The sequence below is a fragment of the Podarcis vaucheri genome (assembly GCF_965113315.1).
Source record: "Podarcis vaucheri genome assembly, chromosome: 9".
In the NCBI taxonomy this organism is placed as follows: domain Eukaryota; kingdom Metazoa; phylum Chordata; class Lepidosauria; order Squamata; family Lacertidae; genus Podarcis; species Podarcis vaucheri.
Window position 1 is genome coordinate 62078508 of NC_138767.1, and position 22918 is coordinate 62101425.

Consider the following 22918-nt stretch of genomic DNA (forward strand, 5'->3'; position numbering starts at 1 on the left):
GAAGGCGAGCGAGTCGCCGAGGCAGGGCGCCGGCCGTCGTCGTCGTCTTCGGAGCGAGAGCGGCAGCCCCTTCCCGCGCCTCCCTCCACGGCTCCAGCCGCCCCCGGAGGCCGCTCGATGCTGCACCTTCCGGAGCTGCATGAGGTAAAAAAAAAAGGCGGGCGGGCGAGCCAGAGAGCGAGGCGGCCGCCCCTGGGGTCCGGGTCTCTTGTTGCTGCCGCTGCCGCCGCTTGCTCATCGCCTTCCTCCCCGGCTCTCCCCGCCGGCGTGGCGCGTTTCGACCAGCCGGGAAGACCCTCTGGGCCGGAGCCGGGCGTTCACACGAGGCGAGGGGCTGCAGGAGGGGGTCCAGAGGTGGAAGTTGAGAGAAGTGGATGGAGAGTGGCCTGCGCCCTCCCCTGAGGGAAGCAGCGCCGTCCCTGAGGCGGGGAGGCCCGGCCCGGCCAGGGAGGGAAAGAGTTTTAAGATTTGGCTGGGCGGGGGGATATGGGGTGGCCGGCTGGGGCTGCGTTGTTTTAGGGGTCCCCCCTCCGCCTGACTCCCTTTCCTCCTCCTCTCCTCCTCCGGTCGGCTTCCCCGTCTCCTGATAGTTTTGAGGCCTAACAGTTTAGGCCTCGCCTCCTGGCTTCGGTGGAAGAAGTGCCTGTCTCGGGATCGGCTCTATTTCTCTCTCCTCTCCGCAGACCCGTTTCTCGCCCGGGCGCGGAGAGGCGATCTTTCCATCTTTTCTTTATTTTTTGTTTTTGTTTTTAAAAATGTTAACATTTCATTGTGAACCGCGAGGCAGCCAAAGTAATCGTGTTGGGCTTCGGAGCAGCCGCCCAATGAAAGGGGAAGGGAGGGAGAGCGCCGGGCTGGACCTGGCGTGGGGATCCGGGGAGACCCCGGTCAGGCGGACTTTAAGCCCAGGGCCTCGCCGCTGCGAAACACAGGGGCCTTCTTTTGAATCGAGGTTTAGAAATGGGGGAGGGAAGGGGGAAAAAAGGTTCGGAAAGTCGCCTCTATTCCGCTGAACTTTTGTTTTCTGACCGATAGGGGCCGGTAGAGGACTGTGGAGAAGGAAACTTTATAACCAGCAGCACTAGGATGGATTTCCCATCCACCCAACCAAAGCCTCCTGCCGACGGCAAAATCATCTTCTACCCTCCTGGAGTTAAGGAGATCACAGATAAAATAACGAACGATGAAGTAGTCAAACGGTTGAAGGTAAGATGTTGTTCTTCGTTTTAAAATACGCCCTTCATCATGTTTTCTTCTGCGCTCTTCCCATTGCTCTTTCTCCCACCCATTGTCTTATTGGCTTTGAGCAAGCGAAAGGTTTCAGATGTTATTGTCACAGTGATTCATCTTGCTTTGTTGCTTAAGGATTGTGCTGTTGTTTTACTCTTGTACCTGCAGCTTTACTTTCATTTTCAAGAGTGTTGTGGGATGCTAGTATGATTTTTTTGAGATAGGACGCTTATGATCCTTAAAGCTAGTAGAAAATCTCTAAAGTTTAAAGGCAAGAGAAGACTGTTTATATAACTTTTAAGAACTCTTGTTCTATTTTTTTCAGAAATGTGGCATAGCTCAAGCATTGCTTGGCTGACAAGCTGTTACATAAAATTATTTCTAGTTCCTGCTGATTGTAAAATAGCTGTTTTTTCACAAAGTCACTATAATATTTTGAGATGCTGATGGGATACATTTAGAAATGCTTTATATGTTGTCACATCTAAGGAAGTAATTGCTGAATGTAGATGTTCTTGAATCATATATTGGGGCTCCACAGATCTCTTCAGAGTCTTGCCAATGACAGCTACTCCTTCCAAAGTTTCTGATCAGTTGCAGTTAATATTGGGAAGGGGAACAATGAATCTTCCTGCTTATTTTTGTAGAGTCCCCCCCCTTCCTTCTGCAAAAGCCTGTGTGGTGTTGGGATGTCACACACTTCACTAAAGAGAGTGGGAAGTGAGGGTGAGATCATTCATTGAAAAGCTACAGGAAAGATCATTGATGGACTGCCATAGGAATGTTGGTAAGGTAGCAAGGTCTTGGTTCTTATGTCAACCAGGATGCAATCCAGTGTAGCCTTTAGCACCAATGAAGAGGGATGCATGGGCTTGGTTATCAAGGCAACTGGACATGTAAGCATTCAGCTTCCCTAAGAAGGGAAAGAGACAGTGGTTTGGGCAATTGAGTTGCAGTCCTCTGGACCTACAAGCTCTGGGAAGCTTTCAGACGTTAAGGTTCTGGGAAGGCAACATGTCAATTTCATTAACACACTGTGAGTAGATTTATTTATTTATTGTAGTTTTAATGTGAGTCTGTTCTTACATTGCAACAGTGAAAGACTGCAGTAGCCAGAAGAAACAAACACTGTGTATATTATGTCATCATGGTAAAGTCTCCCTTAGCGCAGTTGTCTGGTCAGGATTTTGGTAGTAGTTCATGTATATCCAAGTGCTGTCATAGTTAATACTATATTATAGTTAATACTATATTAGAAGGAAGCCAATATGTTTCACCCCGGCACCATCATTTGATATTTTGCCTGCATTCTGTTTTGCCCATACTGTATTCTGAAAAGTTTTGAGAGAGCTGCCAATGAGGTAGTTTAATAGTGCTAGTGGCAAACGGAAGAGAAAACACTATCTTGTCATTAGTTACAGATTACATGGACAGTGAAATGTGTAGTTTGTATGTTTCAGTTTGGTTTTACTTAATCCCAAATAAGTATATTTCAAAATAGAAACCATGGGTATGTCCTGACCGCCTTTTAAACAATTAAATTAACTTGTAACAGAATAGTCTGCAAAGCTGGAGCAAATACAGATGCTTAAAATGACAGTTGGTCTTACATTCATATTGTAGCTACAGTGGTGCCTCGCAAGACGAAATTAATCCGTTCCGTGAGCCTCTTCGTCTAGCGGTTTTTTCGTCTTGCGAAGCAACCCTATTAGCGGATTAGCGCTATTAGCGGTTTAGCGGCTATTGAAGGCTTAGAGGCTATTAAAGGCTTAGCGGATTAGCGGCTAAAAGGCTATTAGCGGCTATTAAAGGCTTAGCGGATTAGCGGCTAAAAGACTATTAGCGGTTTAGAAAAGGGGGGGGAGCGGAAAAAAATCGGAACACTTGCAAGACGTTTTCGTCTTGCAAAGCAAGCCCATAGGGAAAATCGTCTTGCGAAGCAGCTCAAAAACGGAAAACCCTTTTGTCTAGCGGGTTTTCCATCTTGCGAGGCATTCGTCTTGCGGGGCACCACTGTATTGTTTATCAATATCTTCTGTTAATGTTGTAGTTGGACACTTTAACTAGGTAGCATTACTGTGCTTGCATGTCTCTAGAAAGTGGCCCTGAAGTTTAGCTCTTGTATCATCTTGTTGCTAATGCTGATCCTCTTCCACTCTTCAACAGTTTACAGTATCTTTGGCATGTTGTCTGGTTTCCATACTAATTTTGGACAAGTGAGGGAGTTTTCTGGTGAAGTTAAAGTGTTTCTATGTCTTTCCTGCAAAGGTCTGCTGTGTTGGCTCCTTCCATAATTTTTAACTCTTGATAAAATTATTAGTTCTCTACTTCGCAATCTGCTAAGATGTGGTTTTTTGTTTTTTTTTAATAAATTTCATTTTGCTGAGCCTGTGGTTCTAATATAACTGTGGCCTGACTTACTATGTTCCCTTTCCCAAGGGCAATGAAATTTTGATCCCTACATGTCCAGGTTCAGCCAATAATTCTGAAGTTTAATTTAGACTGGAAATGAGCCATGGCAAGACTTGGCTGACTTGCTTTCTGTCTGTTCTGCCCTTCCTTTGCACATAAGAGGAGAGTGGAAGCTGCAGGTGGAGAGCCAATATGTTGTGGTGGTTAATGTGTCATATTTGGGCTAGGTTCAAATTCCCACTCAGTGACCTTGGGTCAGCCAGTCTCACTCAGTAGAACCTAATTCAGAATGTTCTTATGAGGATAAAATGTTGAGGAGCCATGTACACTTTGATCTCCTTGAAGAAAAGTTGGTTTATTAAATGAAACAATAAATAAACATAGCTCAGTTGGTAGAGCATGAGACTTAATATAAGAGTCGGGGGTTCGATCCCCATGTTGGGCAAAAGATTCCTGCAGTTGTCACTTCCATCTTGTCATTAGTTACAGATTACATGGACAGTGAAATGTGTAGTTTGTCTGTTTCAGTTTGGTTTTAATTAATCCCATATAAGTATATTTCAAAATAGAAATCATGGGTCTGTCCTGACCGCCTTTTAAACAATTAAATTAACTTGTAACAGAATAGTCTGCAAAGCTGGAGCAAATACAGATGCTTAAAATGACAGTTGGTCTTACATTCATATTGTAGCTATTGTTTATCAATATCTTCTGTTAATGTTGTAGTTGGACACTTTAACTAGGTAGCATTACTGTGCTTGCATGTCTCTAGAAAGTTGTCACTTCCAACTCTAAAATTCTTTGATTCAGTTTAGTAATTTCACATGGCAGTTTTCGTTTGCAGTTTCTTGGAAGAGAATGGTAATAGATTGAGGTAGGTAGCTGTGTTGGTCTGACGCAGTCAAAATAAATAAAAAATTGTCCAGTAGTGCCTTAGAGACCAACTAAGTTTGTTCTGAGTATGAGTTTTCGTGTGCATGCACAGTTCTTCAGATACTTCAGATTCTTCAGGTATCTGAAGAAGTGTGCATGCACACGAAAGCTTATACCGTACCCAGAACAAACTTAGTTGGTCTCTAAGGTGCTACTGGAGAATGGTAATGGTCTTGTTGGTGGCGAAGTAGCCTGAGGGATTGAGACAATCTTCCACTGCTTTCTGAATGTTGACAGTTCTGATACCAGATTTCTGTCCTTTTATTCATCTGTGTAAGTGACTGTCCAGTTTTTCTTACGTAAAAAAGAGGCAGTCATTGCAGTTTGGAAGATGAGTGGGTGAATGAGTTCCTGACGTTCTTGCTGGTTCTGTTGGATATTATGTTGCCAAAATGAAAATAAGAACAGAGTTTGCATCTGGTGGTCCTTGTGTTTGCATTTCTGTTGTGTTACCTGTGGTAAGTAGTTTTAAAAAGGAGACGTCCTGTAAGCAAGGACACTGGCATGTTCTGGGTGGAAGTCAGAAACATGCAGATACATGTAAACACCAGTGAGTTTATTTCATAAGATGGTTCTTACATGCTCAGTGTAGCTGCACAGTAGCGTCCTAGAAGTAAGCATTCTGCAGGCACTGGCCCAGGGTCAGGCTGTTGATGATTGAAAACTGTTGAAATCCAGAGTGAATTTTTCAAGGTCATCCTGCCTTTAGGTCCAGATGATGATGTCATATTCATGCTTCAGGTAAAGGATGCGTCTGGGGACATGAGCTGAGCAAAAATAATTAAAGTCAGCCATCAAAATGTTGGCATACTTTTGAGCAACACTGGGTAATAACATTAGCATTGCCAGTGACATGAAGATTCAAGTTCTCAACTAAGTTAAATTGTTGGTGAGAACCAGTCTTGAAACAAACACCCCAACTTGCTACTCCATGTGCAGATGATGAAATTGGGGTCAGCAATTTCTCAAGAAGCATTTGGGAGAAGGAGAAGCACAGCGTGTGGTGCTTGTGTTTTGTTTTGGCTTGACTATGGTTTCTCTCCCCGTCCCCAACTACCCCACTCCTTTGCCACTCTCTACCTATTTGCAGGATCTTGATAAATACAATGCATTGGGGATAAGGTTTGTGAAGGTTTGAGGAAGTTGTGAGTGCTGAAACTCTTTTTGATTCCTTAGGATAAGGTAGCAAGCCTACTACATGTGTGGAACTCTCCCTTGTTGCACTATATAGTACTCAGAGCAGAGAGTTTTGTCACACTGTTGAGTTAGATTACTGTTCTGTAAACTCTATAGCAGCCTTTCTTAACCTTGGGTCCCCAGATGTTTTTGGCCTACAACTCCCATCATCCCTAGCTAGCAAGGCCAGAGTTCAGGGATGATGGGAGTTGTAGTCCAACAACATCTGGGGACCCAAGGTTGAGAAATACTGCATGCCTTCCACACATAATCAGAGACACTCTCCTATATTGTTACTTTGCATGTTCCAGGCTTTCTGGCTTAAATTATGTCTGTTAAAGATGAACATGAAAGAATTGTATTAAAGGAAAAGGCAGGCATATGAGAGGATGGGTGGGTGGGTGTAAGATTCATGGCACAAGGAATGTGTGGCTAAAAGGCACAGGAAACACAAGCATTAAAGTTTGTGTATTTTGTTAATCAAAGACATGCAGCTGTAGGAAATGGTAATTCTACTAACTGAAATGATGAGAAGATAGAAAATGTGGAAAAGGGGTAATTGTGCATGCTTGAGTTAGGTGGTTAAAAAAGTAAATTATATAGATATATCTGATAAAGGATGTCACGGAGAAATGTATTGGTAAGACATGGTAGTGTGGTACAAGGAAATGTGTATGCACATAAAATAATCATGGGAACCATATACAGGCAAGTCCAAATTTGTGTGGGGGTTGCATTCTGGGTCAACGTGTGCGACAGCAGAGTGCGTATAAGTTCATTCTGTTCTGCCCCCTTTTCCTGCCACTTCTGGTTTTGTGATGATGTGTGTGTGCTTTGAACATGTACAAAATGGTCATTGTCTGTATGTGGTAAAGAAACATAACTAGGAGCAATCCATTTTTCACATTTTAGTTGAGAGGTTTCTGGGCTGTAAAACATCTGCATTTTAGTAGTTGCTGATTGCTTTAATTGAGAAAGACTTCTTAACAATACTATCACTTGTTCCAACTGTGAATGGCAATGTTAAATGCAATTGATTAGCAGTTCATAATCAGCTATTTAGATAATATTTCTAAGGAATTCAGAGCTTAATTTCATGTCTCAGTTGATGAGGGTAATTTACTTTCTGTTGAGCCTGGCTCAGTTTTAATGCTGGCTATCTAATTTAATTCCTCAGACCTAAAAATGAAAGTCATGTGATTCATTATTATGCCAATAGTGTCATGTGGTAATGGTAAACATTTGTTGCTTATGGACACTCAATTCTCAGGACTTACTGCATTCTACTGCAACTACAGTTGTTTTTTCATAAGACTTATAGAAATTAGAGTATGTTGTATTTTTGTAGATTATTGAACAATTTACCACTAAACAGTCAATTAATAGACTGCTTAACTCACTAAACTCTTTCTGCAGTTCTTCTAAATGTGTTTGTCATGCAGGGGATTCCTTTAGGGGCTAGTGTCCTAGTTACAGGAGAATTCAGCCTTTCACCAAAGGTACTCACCCAATGTACAAGCGTTTTAAATGCAGCAAAGTCCAAACAAACCAGGTTCAGGCACTGAGGGTCAGCCTAGGTCCAACAGCCCAAGGTCAGTATTTCAGGAAGCTCTTCTAGGCTGCAGTGCAGGGAGATTAGAATCAAGAACAAGGAGGCAGAGGTCCAGTCTCATGGGTTCATCTTTAGGTACCAGCCCTGAGGGCACCTCAGAAGAATCCTCAGCATTGGATTCAGGGGACTCAGCTTGCTCTTCAAGTTCCTTGATTTTTAAGGGGTTTGGTTCATTCACTGGGAACTCTGTGCCTTGGTACAACGTCAGGGCTAGGTATACCAGTGTTCCAGTCACAAACTTTTTGCATGTGCTCTCTGATAAGAATATAGATAGATATCTGTAACTTCTCTCTGGTTTATTTCCCCTCCGTCCCGTCTGTAATAATTTAAAGACAAGACTTGGGAGAATAAATGTGGACCATGCATAAAGTCACCATATCAATGTTTAATATTCCAGTGTTGGAGATTGATGTGCAGAGCAATGTCAGCTATGAAACAGGCTCCTAGCTAGTCTCATGTTAGGAGAAGTGAAGTGTAAACAAGTAGAACAGAGTGTGGATGACCGTCTTCTTACTTGGAAGTTGTGTTCATTTTGCATTAGTCAGTCGCCTGATTTTCACTGGGACAGAACACTAGTCTGGAGGTAAAAACATCTTGATAATATTTGTGCGTATGTGCTTCTGAATAGATTATTGATTGTGAGCTTCATTATGTCATTGGTTCTGAAGGAAATGCTTTTAGACTAATTCATTTGAGTCTTTGAGGTGTACTGGAAATGAAAGTATTTCATCAGCTATAGCAACATTCCTGTCATATGCACAGCAGTAATTATAATGGCAAACTTGCATGTGTAACAGCATCACTGTGATAGTCTCCTGGCAACATAAGCAAAAGCGGCAAAAAGCAAGCAGGGTCCCTAAAGACTGAACATATGCAGCAGCCATATATTTGGAGTGAAAACTGCATTAAATTGTTCAGCTTCTTCTGTGATCTTTTAAGTCATTGTCTTTATCATAGTCTGCTTTCTGAAAACACTGAGTGTTATTAAGTGCTAGTCCTACTCAGAGTAAATCTATTGAAATTAATGGACATGGCTAACTTGGATTCATTAATTCCCACGGGTCTTCTCTGAGTAGGACTTAGTTGATTGCATCTCTCTTTTTTTAAGGCAGCTTTGAGGTAACTCTCTGATAGTAACATTGTGAACAACAACCTATGTTTTAGCATGAAATTACAGATATATCTAGGATGGTATACTTAATGTAAATAAGTATATAGGGAATTTTCTATTTTGTCTACCACGTCTGCCCCTTCATGCTGATGTAGTACATGTTGCATATGTTATTTTTGCTGTCTGGTCTTTGACCGCAATAAAGAATGATTAATTGATACTTAATATGGATATCGTTTTAAAGTACTTGCTTACATTTGGTCTTCAAAAAGTTTGGTAAATGCAAGAATTTTTTCTTTATAAGAAATAAGACCAAAAAAGAAGGAAAATAGATTTGTTTAAAAATAAATCTTCAAATGACATAAGGCTATATCACTTCAGTTGATTAATTTAACAGTCATCTGACAATAGCATGTCATATAAAAATGCAGTGAAATGGACAGTACGGGCAACAATAAAGGGATGTACTAAATTCAAAACAGAAGCTTCAACAGTTACATGTGCCAGTTATTTGTGTACAAAGTTTCCCCCGAAACATGAGAACTTAACAAAAATGGAAAATTATCTCTTACCTAGCTGAAATAAGTAACTTGGGTATTAAATATAGCATGCACCATATTTAACAAAATATAAATTCATTACAGAAGTGTTCAAGGAAATCCAGACCTTTAATGATAAATTTGGCACTGAGCCAATAAGCCATCCATGCCGTAGGTCAAAACCTGACCCACATTCTTGATCTGTTGTGTTTTTGGCACAAGTTGATACAGCTACTGGTTTCAACAGCTGGTACAATGAAGTAAGCAAAAATAAAAATGTTATTTTCCTGATGCAGCTATTGAAGTTTTCTTATGTTGGGAAGAGTCAGGGGAAAATAGAAAAAATAATAGTATTTTCTTTTAAACCATGTGACAGGACCCCTTCATATACCAAAAGTTAAAGTAGTATACCAGATTGATTGATTGATTGATGACGTTTAATGTTTTGTATCTGCTTCTAATCTATTTTCCTACATTGATGTTGTGTTGCAGTTAGGAAAGAGCTAAGCAAAATATTAGCATGGATTAAACCAGGCATAGGCAAACTCGGCCCTCCAGAAGTTTTGGGACTACAACTCCCATCATCCCTAGCTAACAGGACCAGTTATCAGGGATGATGGGAGTTGTAGTCCCAAAAATATCTGGCGGGCCGAGTTTGCCTATGCCTGGATTAAACTGAGATGTTAGTCTAGTGAAGCCGAACAGTATTCTTGTTCTTCATCTCCAATTAAGCTTGACTTAATAGTCTAAGGCTGTCATCATATGTACACTTACTAAAATTAAAGGAACAGCAGTTCTGAGTTGACATCATTTGGAAGAAAAAAGGCAGTAGCAAGGACAAGGTTAGGAAATGCTTCCTGAATAATTTTGGATGCCATGTAATTTTATTTGTGGGCCTTTGATCTACAAGGGAGCCAAAGGTGTGAAAAAAGTGGAATATAATATTGCACTGAATGAATTATTTACATCTGTCTTCACAGTGAGATCCCCTTGCCTTTCACAGGAAGTGAGTTTGAGGAGCTAAGACAAATAGTCATGACGAGACAAAATCCTAGGCCTTATTGACAGAATAAAAACTGACAAATAACAGGGTCCAGATTACAGCCATCTGAGAGTTCTTAAAGATTTCAAAAGTGAAATAGATGATCTTTTAACAAAAATATGTAACGTGTCTGTAATATCAGCTTCCATACCTAAGGGCTGGAAATGCAGGGCTTTTTTTCAGGGGGAACTCTCCAGAACTCAGTTCCGGTACCTCTTCAGTGGGTGCCATTGCCATTCTAAGAGAAAGAGAAAGGCATTCATGGTGAGTTCCAGCAACTCTTTTTCCAGAAAAATAGCGCTGTGGAAATTTAATCCCAATCTTTTAAAAGGAATTATGGGAAGGTCCTGTCATAGAGAGTAGAAATAGATGGATAGTTCTTTCATTAAAGGGATGTAAAAAGTGGAGTCCCCCAAGGATCAGTATTGGGGCTGTTTCTTTTTAATTTGTTCATAAATTGCTTGGATTTAGACACAGATAGGTAGCCGTGTTGGTTTGCCATAGTCAAAATAAAAAAAATTCCTTCCTGTAGCACCTTAAAGACCAACTAAGTTAGTTCTTGGTATAAGCTTTCGTGTGCATGCACACAAAAGCTTATACCAAGAACTAACTTAGTTGGTCTTTAAGGTGCTACAGGAAGGAATTTTTTTTATTTTGGATTTAGACGTGAGCAATGAAGTGGCCAGATTTGCTGATGATACCAAATTGTTCAGGGTGCTATTGTTTTTTACTGCATCTAGCGATGTTTGTGGCTTTATAAATTGCTTTGGATAAATTAGTTCTTAAATTGAAATTGTGTCACTTACAGACCTTGGTGTGTCTTTATATGTAGAACCTTTGGTGCTGTCCCGCCACACAGTTACCCAGGAATCTTTGCTGTACAGGACCCAGGTGCTGCTTATTGTAGTAAATCTCTGCAGTAAAAAGCTATTTGAACTTAAGGCCCGCTTCTTACTAAAGTGGTAAATCAGTACCACTTCAGACTACAAGTGGGTGCTCTCATGACTGAATGCTTCTGGACACATTTAGGCTTCTATGTACAGGGAGCTTTGTGTAATGGAAAAGATTTCTAGCTTAGCCTTCTGCATGGCATGCAGCATTCAGGGAGGTCACATCTACACTCTGAAGTGAAACTCCTCAGAGTTGGGCTTAACCACCCAGCAAGATAAAGTGGCAGAATGGTTCCTGATAGCAAATGGGTAGGCACCCACTTTTCTCTCAGTTTTTGGATGTGAAGTGTGTATTCAAAATACTTTCTTATTATCCTTCGTCTTATAGTTTCCCTTGGTGTAGTGTGGTGTAGTGGTTAAGAGCGGTAGTCACGTAATCTGGGTAAACGGGTTCGTGTCTCCGCTCCTCCACATGCAGCTGCTGGGTGACCTTGGGCCAGTCACACTTCTTTGAAGTCTCTCAGCCCCACTCACCTCACAGAGTGTTTGTTGTGGGGGAGGAAGGGAAAGGAGAATGTTAGCCGCTTTGAGACTCCTGAAGGGGAGTGAAAGGCGGGATATCAAATCCAAACTCCTCTTCTTCTTCTTCTTGGGATTTGGAGGAAGATATTTTTAGCACTACAGAGTGCCCCATTTAGTCTTACTGTAATGGATCAAGTACAGTGCATGCTAGCACATCACTTGTCTCGTGCCCATGCAAAAATGAGTCACTAAGTATTTTACCTACTTAATTACTGCTTACTGCTAATTTATTTCTATTAATTTCATAATCATTGTGTCCTTGATTATGAAAAAAAATAAGAGTAGTCTTACCAAGCCATTTATGAGTGCCAACAGCAATTAAACTTTCAAATAGAATAGAAAGTCTTCTTAATGGATCTCCTCTTGTGCCCATATGTGATAGGACAGTGTGTTCTCCTTTCCTGAGCATGACCTGTCTGAACACCAGTATGCAGGGGTGGTGTGTTTTTTGTTTTTGTTTTGTTTGTTTGTTTGTTTGTTTGTTTGTTTTTTTGGAAAACAGTACAAAGTTTTATCCATGCAAGCTTTAGGATCATGTGTAACACTGCAGCCCTACTGATGCAACATATTTCTGTGCAACACAGCTTCCACTTTCTGTCCAGTCCAGCCTCTTGCTTGCTCTCAAAGTCTGCTCCTAAGGGTTTGGGGACCCTCTGGAGAAGATGTAGGGGGTGCCTGGGGGGTGGAGAGGAAACAAAAGTTCCATGTGGAACCATGCTGGCACAGCATTGGATACAACCGTTAGTTTTTTAAAAATTAGATTCATTCATCTAGATTCATTGTTAGCTTACATACTTCCAATATGTGAAAAATGTATACACAGTAATTACATATAGGATTTTCTTTTCATTGATGGCTTAAATTAATTTGAGGAACTTTGCGGGTTTCATTACCAAGAATCTCCTTTGAATTGGAAATTTGCACATGCCCCAGAACTATATCTGTTTTGGTTTTGTTCCGAGCAATGAGAGCAGTCCTATTTCAAAATAATATCAGAAGGCAATGTTGCTTGAAATAGGTTGTTCTCCCTAAATAGTTGATGTACAATGTATTTTCTTCTCCCAGAGCACCAGACTTCTCACGGAACATAATTTAAATACTACTTTTGCTATATTTAATGCAAATATATACCTTTACTCAGGTATAGGAATATACCGTATTTTTCGCCCTATAGGACGCACTTTTCCCCCTCCAAAAATGAAGGGGAAATGTGTGTGCGTCCTATGGGGCGAATGAAGGCTTTCGCTGGAGCCTGGAGAGCGAGAGGCGTCGGTGCGCACTGACACCTCTCGCTCTCCAGGCTCCAGGAAGCTATCCACAAGCCTTGCACACCCGGGGGGAGTTCCCCTGGGCGCGCAAGGCTTGCAGGCGGTAGCCTGCAGCGCGGAGCACGGGGCACCCTTCGGAGGACGCCCCGTGGTTCACGCAGGTGTCGGCAAGCCTTGCGCACCGGAGGGAACTCCCCCCGGGAGCGCAATGCTTGCGGGCTGCAGCATGGGGCACCCTCCGGAGGACGCCCCGTGCTTCACGCAGGTGTCGGCAAGCCTTGCGCACCGGGGGAACTCCCCCGGGAGCGCAAGGCTTGCGGCGGCAGCCTGGAGCACGGGGCGCCCTCCGGAGGTGTCCGCAGCCTGCTGCCCGGTGCGTGGGGCACCCTGAAGCAGAGCGCCCCTCACGCCGGGCAGACATCGGCCAGCCCCACAAGCTGGGGGACAGCGGGGAGGCGCAGCGCCGCCATCCCACTGTTCCCCGACCTGGTTTTGGGGGGGAAATAAAGGAATTTTTTCCCCTTTATTTCCCCCCCAAAAAAGTAGGTGCGTCCTATGGGACGGAGCGTCCTATGGGACGAAAAATACGGTACTTCCTGAAAAAGGGTGATCTCGTTTTCATTGTTAGAAACTCAGATATATAAGCTAGGCCCCAATGGCTCTTTACAGTCACCAAAAGGGAATGTCTAGTTGCCATTTTGGGGCAAGACAGCTCTAAAGTCTTATTTTTCAAATGATGGACCAGCGTGATTGATTCTCAGTTAAGCATCTGGCTAGTTCAGATGACAACCGTGAGCTAGGTTAAGAGCTTTGAGAACTTGAAAAGTCACTTGATCCAGGGACAATCCACATATATCTTGGCCTTTTCCTACCCCTTTTTCTTGATGGTGACTGTTCCTGCTCAGGCTGCACAGAAAAAGCATTTTGGTTCCAAATATTCATTCAGGTTGTGCAGATAAAATATAACTGATATAATTCTACAGGAAGGGGTATTGATGTGTGAAAACAGCCCAGATAGAATGACTCCAGACATGCACCTCCTGATGGTGGAGACGTCAGGTGCCATCCAGGTACCCAGGCATCATCACTTGGTCACAAGTTGTTTAAAGCCAGGTGCAAAATGCGGCTGGCTAATTTCAAACACTGCTCATTATGAATATGGCTAGACTGAAGAGGCATTAAATTACAAAGGAGAAAGGTTGTGAGCTGTGAACTGTCATTAATTACTATTCAATTTCCCCACCACTGGGTTGCAGTGAAATCACAAGGGATCTCAGCCCAGTGGCTAGTCAACATAAAGTCTGATGACTGAGATGTCCCTTGTGGGGAAATATGTAGATGTTTACCAGGAATTGCAAAGTTAAACTAAATCAAATTGCCAGTAGATTGGATCAAAGTTTCATTTTTCCACAATGTTTAGTGATTCTATCTGCCCTCCCCCCAGTAGAAACTGAAATGGAACCTTAATCTAATTTCCAGGGGAAGGGGCCTTTTGGAGGGTGCCCAATGTAGCCTTTCTGAAGTTAAAAGGTAAAGGACGCCTGACAGTTAAGTCCAGTCACGAACGACTCAGGGATTGCAGCTCTCATCTTGCTTTACTGGTCGAGGGAGATGAAGTTTGTCCGCAGACAGTTTTTCCAGGTTATGTGGCCAGCATGACTAAGCCGCTTCTGGCCAAACCAGAGCAGCGCACGGAAACACCGTTTACCTTCCTGTCGGAGCAATACCTATTTATCTACTTGCACTTTGGCTTGCTTTCGAACTGCTAGGTTAGCAGGAGCTAGGACCAAGCAACAGGAGCTTACCCCGTCACGGGGATACAAACCCCCGACTTCCGATCGGCAAGCCCTAGGCTCAGTGGTTTAGACCACAGCACCACCCGCGTCCTTCTGAAGTTAGTAATGTTCAAATAAAAGCATGGGGGGGAGTGCTTCGTATGGGTTGGGAATCTGAGAAGCCAACAGTAACTCTCACTGAGAATCGGTGTAGATTTGAAAAAGTTTTGAAAAATTTGATCCGTCATCTTGATTCAAAATGGGGTCCTGTGGTATCCAAGCATATAAAATCCTGCTTCTTAATCTCAGGAGCCATTGTGCCAAATTGGGTTACCATATCTTGGCTATTGAAATTTGGCATACAGTGGTACCTTGCAAGACGAATGCCTCGCAAGACGAAAGAATTTTTCGTTTTTTGAGTTGCTTCGCAAGACGAATTTCCCTATGGGCTTGCTTCGCAAGACGAAAATGTCTTGCAAGTTTGTTTCCTTTTTCTTAAAACCGTTAATACCCAGGAAACCGTGCTTTGCAAGACGAAAAATTCGTAAGACGAAAAACCTCGCAGAACGAATTAATTTCGTCTTGCGAGGCACCAATGTACTTCTTTCTTTCAGTTTTTCAAGTTCAGAAGCTGAGCATTGTAGTGAATTGAAGCAAACTGGTTACTTCCAGACTAAACTGTTGATGTGCGCTCCAACATAATTCTGCTTTCAAGAATTAGTAGTTCTTCGGGGAAATTATGATTGAGACATATGTACAACCTGACATGGTAGCAGATATTTGTAGCACTTGCACACATCACCTGCAAACGTGAACTTGGCATAATATTTGTGAGTGGCACACATGTTGCTTGGGCTGTTTGCCATTTGGCTGTTCGTTCCAAGCTAGCAGGTGAATAGCAAATTATGAGGCCGTGTTAGATTGCTTTACACACAATTGTTGCTCAGTTACAATAATCACTTGGATCATGTATAATGGGGGTGGACATTGTAGAGAGCAAACATTATTAAAGGGGAGAAATAATTAACAAAGTGTCCAGATATTCAAAATGTATCTGTTTGAGTTGTCTTTGTAACACATTCTAAACAGCCATGTGCTTATTGCTTAATGAGTACATGCTATTTTGTAAAAGAAATATTAACTAATCCTGCTGCATGTCTTGATAACATTACAAATTGTAATCTAGTGATCTACTAGTGCTTACTTATAATGTTTGTACTGCATTCCCAAATTCCTTATAGTGCAACATGAGGGAGAAGTTAGTGGTTTTTTTGTATGTATTTGGCTTGTGTTTTTGTGTAGGTGGGTGTTTCCCCCCACAGAACGTAGATATCCTGGTTTACAGAAAGCACAAATGTATTGTAAAATATTTTTTAGTAGAAATTAAATAATTACATAGTTCAACAATCAGTATCTACTTTATTGAATCCAAGTTACAAAAAGTAATTTACCAGTGTTATTTAGTGCAGTTATTCAACAGTTAATTCTTTAGAAAATCTGCTAATCTCAATTAAGACATAGGGGAAGGATAGTCAAGTAGACTGTGCATGAGAGAAATACTGCTATTGTGGTCTTGTTGTGCAGTTGTTGTAGTTTTTCTGATAGGACTTCCTAGTCATCTAGAAGATGAATCAGAATTAGAGGATCATTGACCCATTGGTATTTAACGTTTCTTTTCCTTTAGAAATCAGAGCAATAACTTGAAAGTTCAACAAACTCCATAAATTAGTATTTACAAGTCGGGCTCTGCAACAAAATATTGTACTGTGAAGAGTTGCTGTTCAAGGTCCCAGCCACCTCATTCTATCCCCCCTCTCTCCTCCCGCAACATTCAGTCAACATTTCATGCTTACTAAGCATACTCGATCCTCCTAATCAGGCAGTTTTGGGATATGTTTGCTTGTTTGTGGAGACTGCTGGGGGCGGGTCCAAGATGGCGACGGCTTAGCAAGCAGGCTTCGGAGCTCCGCAGATAACAGGACTGTAATTAGCATTGACTGCCACCCAGGGAAGTAATTTTTCCTTTTTTACTTCTCTACTTTTTAACTTACTGAGAGTCTAACAGCACCTTCTTGTCTATGCAATGAGAAACATCCTGGGCAAGTTCTGTGAAGCATCCTGGGCAGGCCGCCAGCTGCTAGCTATTAACCGCCAACTCCCTTCTATACTTTGTCCCTGAAACTCCTGGCAGTCTCCACACAGAGAAGCTCTTAAATTGAACAAACTGAGCACTTTCTATTCTTTTCTCTCTTTTTTGGTTGGGGAAACCTCTCCTTGTTTACTCCCCACTGTGACGCTATGCCTGCTAGTAAACGCCACAGGGACCCAGAGGATGTAGCTCTCTCACCGGTTCCCAAACAATCTAAAATAGAGGACTTTTTTAAACAAATCTGCTTTTACAGTTCCAACAAAAAACCGGTTTTGAAGATGATTGTGAGTGTGGGGAAGAGTATTCAAAGTGAGAGCGTGGAACTGGATCCAGCAATGGGGCAAGCTGATCCTGTGCTCCTCAGAGAGGAAGGAATAACAAGTAGGGAGAGCACCCAATTAACTCTAATTGCAAGAACGGTTGAGCATATCTTCCAGCAAATTAGAGGTATTGCCTCTCAAATAGCCCAGTTATCCAAAGAGGACCACAGTTTATCAGTTAATAACAAGCAGGCATCAACAGAACACCATAGTACCAAAGGAAATTGGCGACAACAAGAACAGACCCCTAAGCTCAACATAGAATGTGCAGAGGCTCTTAAAACAAACTCTTCTTATTTAATCTTCCAACCAAAAAAGATCTGCATGACAATTTGTGGAAGGCCAGATCAAACTCCTAGCTGGAAAGGTGCCCAGCGTTCCAAACGACATTTATCAGACTTACTTGGCATTGGACTTACAGAGATCGACCTCGTTAGGACTGAACTCCTGAGTACCACAAATCAAAGCCAAAAAATTATGTTAACTTTTTCCTCTACTAGACTGCCCTCACTAATTCACAAGCTGAAATTCAGATTGTCAAGCAGAGGAGTTTTTCCAACCCGGGTATTTCGCAATTCTATTGTTGCACCCTTATGTAAGATGAGGACTGCTGCTTCAGAGGGGCTCACAAAACCAAAGCCTGGATCCCCAATGGAAGTAATGACATCACAAAAAAACTTGGCAGGTGGGGAGGAAACAGACATGCCTGAGTTGAATACACAGGATCATGCCCAACATCAAAATAACCAGGTGAGCCAAAAGAAACAGCTGATTCCTCTAGACAATCATCTTCAGGAATCTGAGCACTCTGTAAATCCTTTGGAAGAGGATTTTCTCAGCTCCTTTAGGAATCTCCCTCAGGAAGAGCAACAAACAGTTATCAAGAGGCTTGATCTTATGAGCCAGACATTGAAAGAAATTAAAGAACCGGAGGCAGAGATTGATAATAGATCCAATGGCCACAACAGAATGATGACTATAGAACCACCGGAGTATTGGACAAAGATGAGATATTTAGAAGAGGAGGAGTCAGGAAATACACCCAAGAAATCCCCATTGGCAAACAATTTGCAAAGAAAAGGCCCAGTGATTACGAATGTGAGTACTTTATGTACGACAACTGAAATAATCGAACATCTGGATTATTCCACTAGCATTAACAATAACCTGTTGCCTCAAAAACTGGTAAACTCCGACAGCACATCGGCCAACAATTGACTAAGAGTAAATCACTGTAAAACAATTAAACTTCTCTCTTGGAATGTAACAGGGTGGACGAACAAGATCCAAGACAGTGATTTCTGTTCTTATCTACAAACACATGATAACATCTTTCTTCAAGAAACCTGGGCAAAAGAGGGCACTATGGTTGAATTACAGGGTTTTACAAGTTACACTCAACCAGCTCTTAAAACGGTAAAGTATGGAAGGCCTAGTGGGGGGCTGGCGGTGCTGGTGTCAACCTCTCTTAATGTATCAATTCAACAGTGTCCCTTGTTGACCACCCCTAATTTTTTAGTGTTGTCCCTTTCTGATAGTCTCCTGAGAAATACTTATTGCATATGTGTGTATATACCTCCAGTAAAGTCTTGTGGGGAACTGAGATCATATTTGGATAAACTTGACCAACTACTCGAAAGTATAGACTCTCTGTCACCTAACCCTCGGTTTATCTTGGGAGGTGACTTCAATGCCCAGATCGGCCTTGTTTCCCCACAAAATACAATATTATCTGGTCTAAACTTGGAGGCTTGTTTGTGTGTTTGTAAGGTTGAGATGGACACTCTTGAGTTTAGTACCAGCTCTAGTAAATCCTTTATTTTTCAATTGATATCTGTAGGTAGCTTTCTTTCATCTCTGAGGACATTTCAAAGTAGCATCTCAGTGTGAATCAGAAAGTGTGAACTATCAAGACAATGAGGTGGTTCTGACTACCCTTTGTCTATGATTTTCTGTCTTTTTCCAGCCATGCATTCTATTCCCTTCCATTCAGTTGTCAGTTTCCTCCCTCAGTTACTATTAGACTGTTTTTGGGCTCTCCACTTGGGTTTTTCATGTGAGTTTTTTTGTACTGCATTTTTTGTGCATACTTCAGGCCTACCCTGTGTAATGAATAACAGTAAATAATAGTAAATAAAAGAAGCTGAACAAATACTGAATTGGTGTATGTTATATAAACTTGTAGTGTCAATATGTTGAATAAATTGTTTATTGCAGTAGAAGTTGGAGAGAGCAATGCTTAATGAAAATTAGAAGTGTTCATATTTTTACTCCTAGATGGTAGTGAAAACGTTTATGGACATGGACCAGGATTCAGAAGATGAGAAACAACAATATCTCCCGTTAGCCTTGCACCTTGCATCAGAATTCTTCCTCAGGAATCCCAATAAAGATGTCCGTCTCCTTGTAGCATGTTGCTTGGCTGATATCTTTCGAATTTATGCCCCAGAAGCACCATATACTTCCCATGACAAACTCAAGGTAAACTTTGCGAATAATCTCAACCCATTTCAGTTGTATATTCAGGAAATTCATGGGTTGTCTCACTGCATCAAAGACTGAAACATTAGCCTCCTTTGGACGTAATGATAAAAATATGATTTCTCATTATGAGATCATACTGCAATAAGTCTCAGGTTGGCATGCTTTCCCCTCTCTAGTGCATTTGTACAAAAGAGTTCAGAAACTTTCACTACTGTTCTGATTCACCCTAAACTGGTTAATCTTAACTATGATTTATAGAAACAAGCCATCATTTGTAACCCATCATTTGTATTTAGCTTGTTAGTGCAAACCATAGTTAAGATTAGTCACCATTTGTTCGGGTTCACATATATTGACAACCTGTGGTTAATAAAAAGTGGAAGTGGAAGCCATGAGCATGTCTGTGTTGGAGAAGTGTGAAAGGCTTGCTGGGGCTTATTCTTGTTGAAACCATTGTTAGTCTGAACAAGGCCTTTGTGAAACTTCCCCAATAGCGAGTATAATATTTATAATATAAAGAACTTGAACTATACAGTTAGCAATGTTAACATATCAGAGTACATCTGTAAAACATTCACTTCCTTTTTGTTTTGCAGGATATATTCTTGTTTATTACAAGACAGTTAAAAGGATTGGAGGATACAAAGAGCCCCCAATTTAACAGATACTTCTACTTACTAGAGGTAACTTTTTCCTATACTTTATTTACACATGTTAATTCCTTGTGGTCAAAGGAATTTTGACTTGTGAAAGTTGCAGTTTAATAGTGTATATGCTTGTTACAGAAACCAAACTTCGGGCTCTGATCCTAGATTTATATTGATGGCATCCAGATATGTCAACCTGTGAAGCTATCTGGATATTATTAGAGCAAAAGATTACATAAATGGATAAATCCATGTTTCCTGACTTTAGAAATTAGGGTCTTTGCCTTTTAATTAATTAACAGAACTGCTTAGTTGATCATACTGGCAGACTACTTTGAAATTTTAATGTATATTATCAACATTTGCGTATACATAGTTCAGATCAAAACTGTAATTTAATGCTTTGTTTTTGTTATAGAATTTAGCTTGGGTTAAATCTTACAACATCTGCTTTGAGTTGGAAGATTGCAATGAAATTTTTATCCAGCTTTTTAGGACACTCTTTTCAGTTATCAAGTAAGTTGGATTACTTTGACCTCTTGTGCAAGCCTTGCATGCAATTTAAAAACTTTAACATGTTGAAATAATAATATAATTGCGGTTTATGTATTCCAGGATTGTCTAAAGTTTTAGTGATCCAGGAAAGAAATATTACTTGATTAAGATTTATTACAATTTTATATTATAAATCAATATTGGCAACACTAAAAAAGTACCTTAGGAGTTGCAGTTTTTCTATGTTCTGCTATAGTTATATAGCTGAGAACTGTACCTTGTCACCCATAGCTATATTTATGTTGAGTGTGTGTGTGTGTGCGTGCACATGCGTGTGTGTGTGTATATATATATATAGAGAGAGAGAGAGAGGAATGCTAGTTTTCAGAGTTCTACAACGAGTCTAATGTGATCATTAATGAGAACTGGAGAGGGCTTTGTTAATTATCTTTCCCATTAAATTCTGTGGGACAAAAGACCCTAGCTCTAAATGGCAAGACAGTTGGAGGAGTGGCAAAATTTACTTTCCCACAGAACTCCTCTATTCCAAAACAGTCATAACATGTGGGGCCCTCAGTGCTTTTTTTGGCGGCCCTCAAAGTAGCAGGAGGGCTGGGTAAGGGGTGTCAAATTTTGGGCTCACTCCCCCTCTCCTCTGCACAACAAGGCAGCGTGTCCGGGTTCTGTGTCAAAGTACTCTTGGGGCCTACTTCTGTCAATCTAGTGGAATGCTACAATTGGAGGCATTGTTTCATTGGGAGCAAAACCTGACCATCACCCTGACACTGGGTAGTCTCATTCTGAATTGACTGGGAGTCCATTGGGAGTTTGTGTTTCTATGCGCAAACTACCACAACACTCCCTCAGGAACTCTTGTAATAGATACCCTCCTCACCTCATTATAAAAATAAGATTTAGATAATGAATTAATGTTGCCATTAAAGGAGACAAGACTGTTAAAGTATACAAAGCTGTATTGAGGCAGTGTGATTTAAAGGAATATACAGAGGAATAATTAGTGTGGTGTAATCCCCATCCAAGATACTTCCCAGCATGGTATATTGGTCAGGGAGAGGTCATCATGTGTCCAATTGTGACTCAAGAGGAAAATGTCAGTTACAATGACCTAATTGCTTTTATTAACAGATATATGTTAAAGGATGTGAGATTTAATTGTGTCATTTAGTAACAAGGATCTGTTATTAGTTGGTTATATTGGTACTGCTAAATCAATGTATTCTAATTTTGATGTTATATTTAGCAATAGCCACAACCAGAAAGTACAAATGCACATGCTAGATTTGATGAGTTCTATCATCATGGAAGGAGATGGAGTTACTCAAGAACTATTGGACTCAATTCTTATCAACCTCATCCCTGCCCACAAGGTTTGCAAAGTAAAAAACAACAACAACCCTCTCCCCACTCGTGCTTCAGTAGCATAGCTTTACTTCTGTGTCCATTTCGATGTTTTGTCCAGAGAACTGCAAAAGTTGCTTGTTCCCTCCCTTCTTTGTCTTTCCTTGTTCCCTCTGTGCATATACCTTGTTGCTGCTTCCTCAATTCTGGATGTAGAGGTACTCAGTTGATTCATAGGAGAGATGCTGGGGCTGAGCAATTATAGTGTGCTGATTTGGAGAAGCCCAAGGTATGTCTGCCCTCTGCTTTTCTTCCTGTAGGCTGCATACAACATCTCTCCTGGGACCCAACAAATCTGTTCAAGATTCAGTTTGGGTTAGGTGCTGGGTAGTGCTTGGCTTCATGGGAACAGAACAGGGGAAGTCATTAAATGGGAAGCTAGCTAAAGAAGAAGGCAGTTTTCTCCAACCTAGTGCCCTCCAGATGGTTTGGACTGCAATTCCCATCACCTTCCTATCATGCCCAATTAAACTGGGATGGTGGGAGATGTACCGTATTTTTCGCCCTATAGGACGCACTTTTTCCCCTCCAAAAATGAAGGGGAAATCTGGGTGCGTCCTATGGGGCAAATGCAGGCTTTCGCTGAAGCCTGGAGAGCGAGAGGGGTCCGTGCGCACGGACCCCTCTCGCTCTCCAGGCTTCAGGAAGCTATCCCAAGTCTTGCAAGCCCGGCGGGATGTCCCGCGGGCTCGCAAGGCTTGCGGGCAGCAGCCTGCACCCAAAAGCTGGGGACAGCGGGGAGGCGCAGCGCCGCCACCCCGCTATTCCCCGACCTGATCGGGAGGCTGTCGGGGGGAGAAGCAAGCCTGCTTCTCCCCCCTCCGCCAGCCCCAC

The 22918-nt window shown here is 41.7% G+C and overlaps 1 protein-coding gene across 1 annotated transcript in view; it reads left to right on the forward strand.

Annotated features, from left to right (window-relative positions):
- PDS5A (PDS5 cohesin associated factor A) overlaps positions 1-22918 on the forward strand; it is a 56369-nt gene continuing 33451 nt past the window's right edge. Inside the window, 6 exon segments of the mRNA XM_082238021.1 lie at positions 1-144; positions 1036-1206; positions 19317-19520; positions 20120-20206; positions 20589-20686; positions 21927-22053. Of these exon segments, the coding sequence (XP_082094147.1) occupies positions 118-144; positions 1036-1206; positions 19317-19520; positions 20120-20206; positions 20589-20686; positions 21927-22053 (714 nt within the window). The 5' untranslated portion in view covers positions 1-117.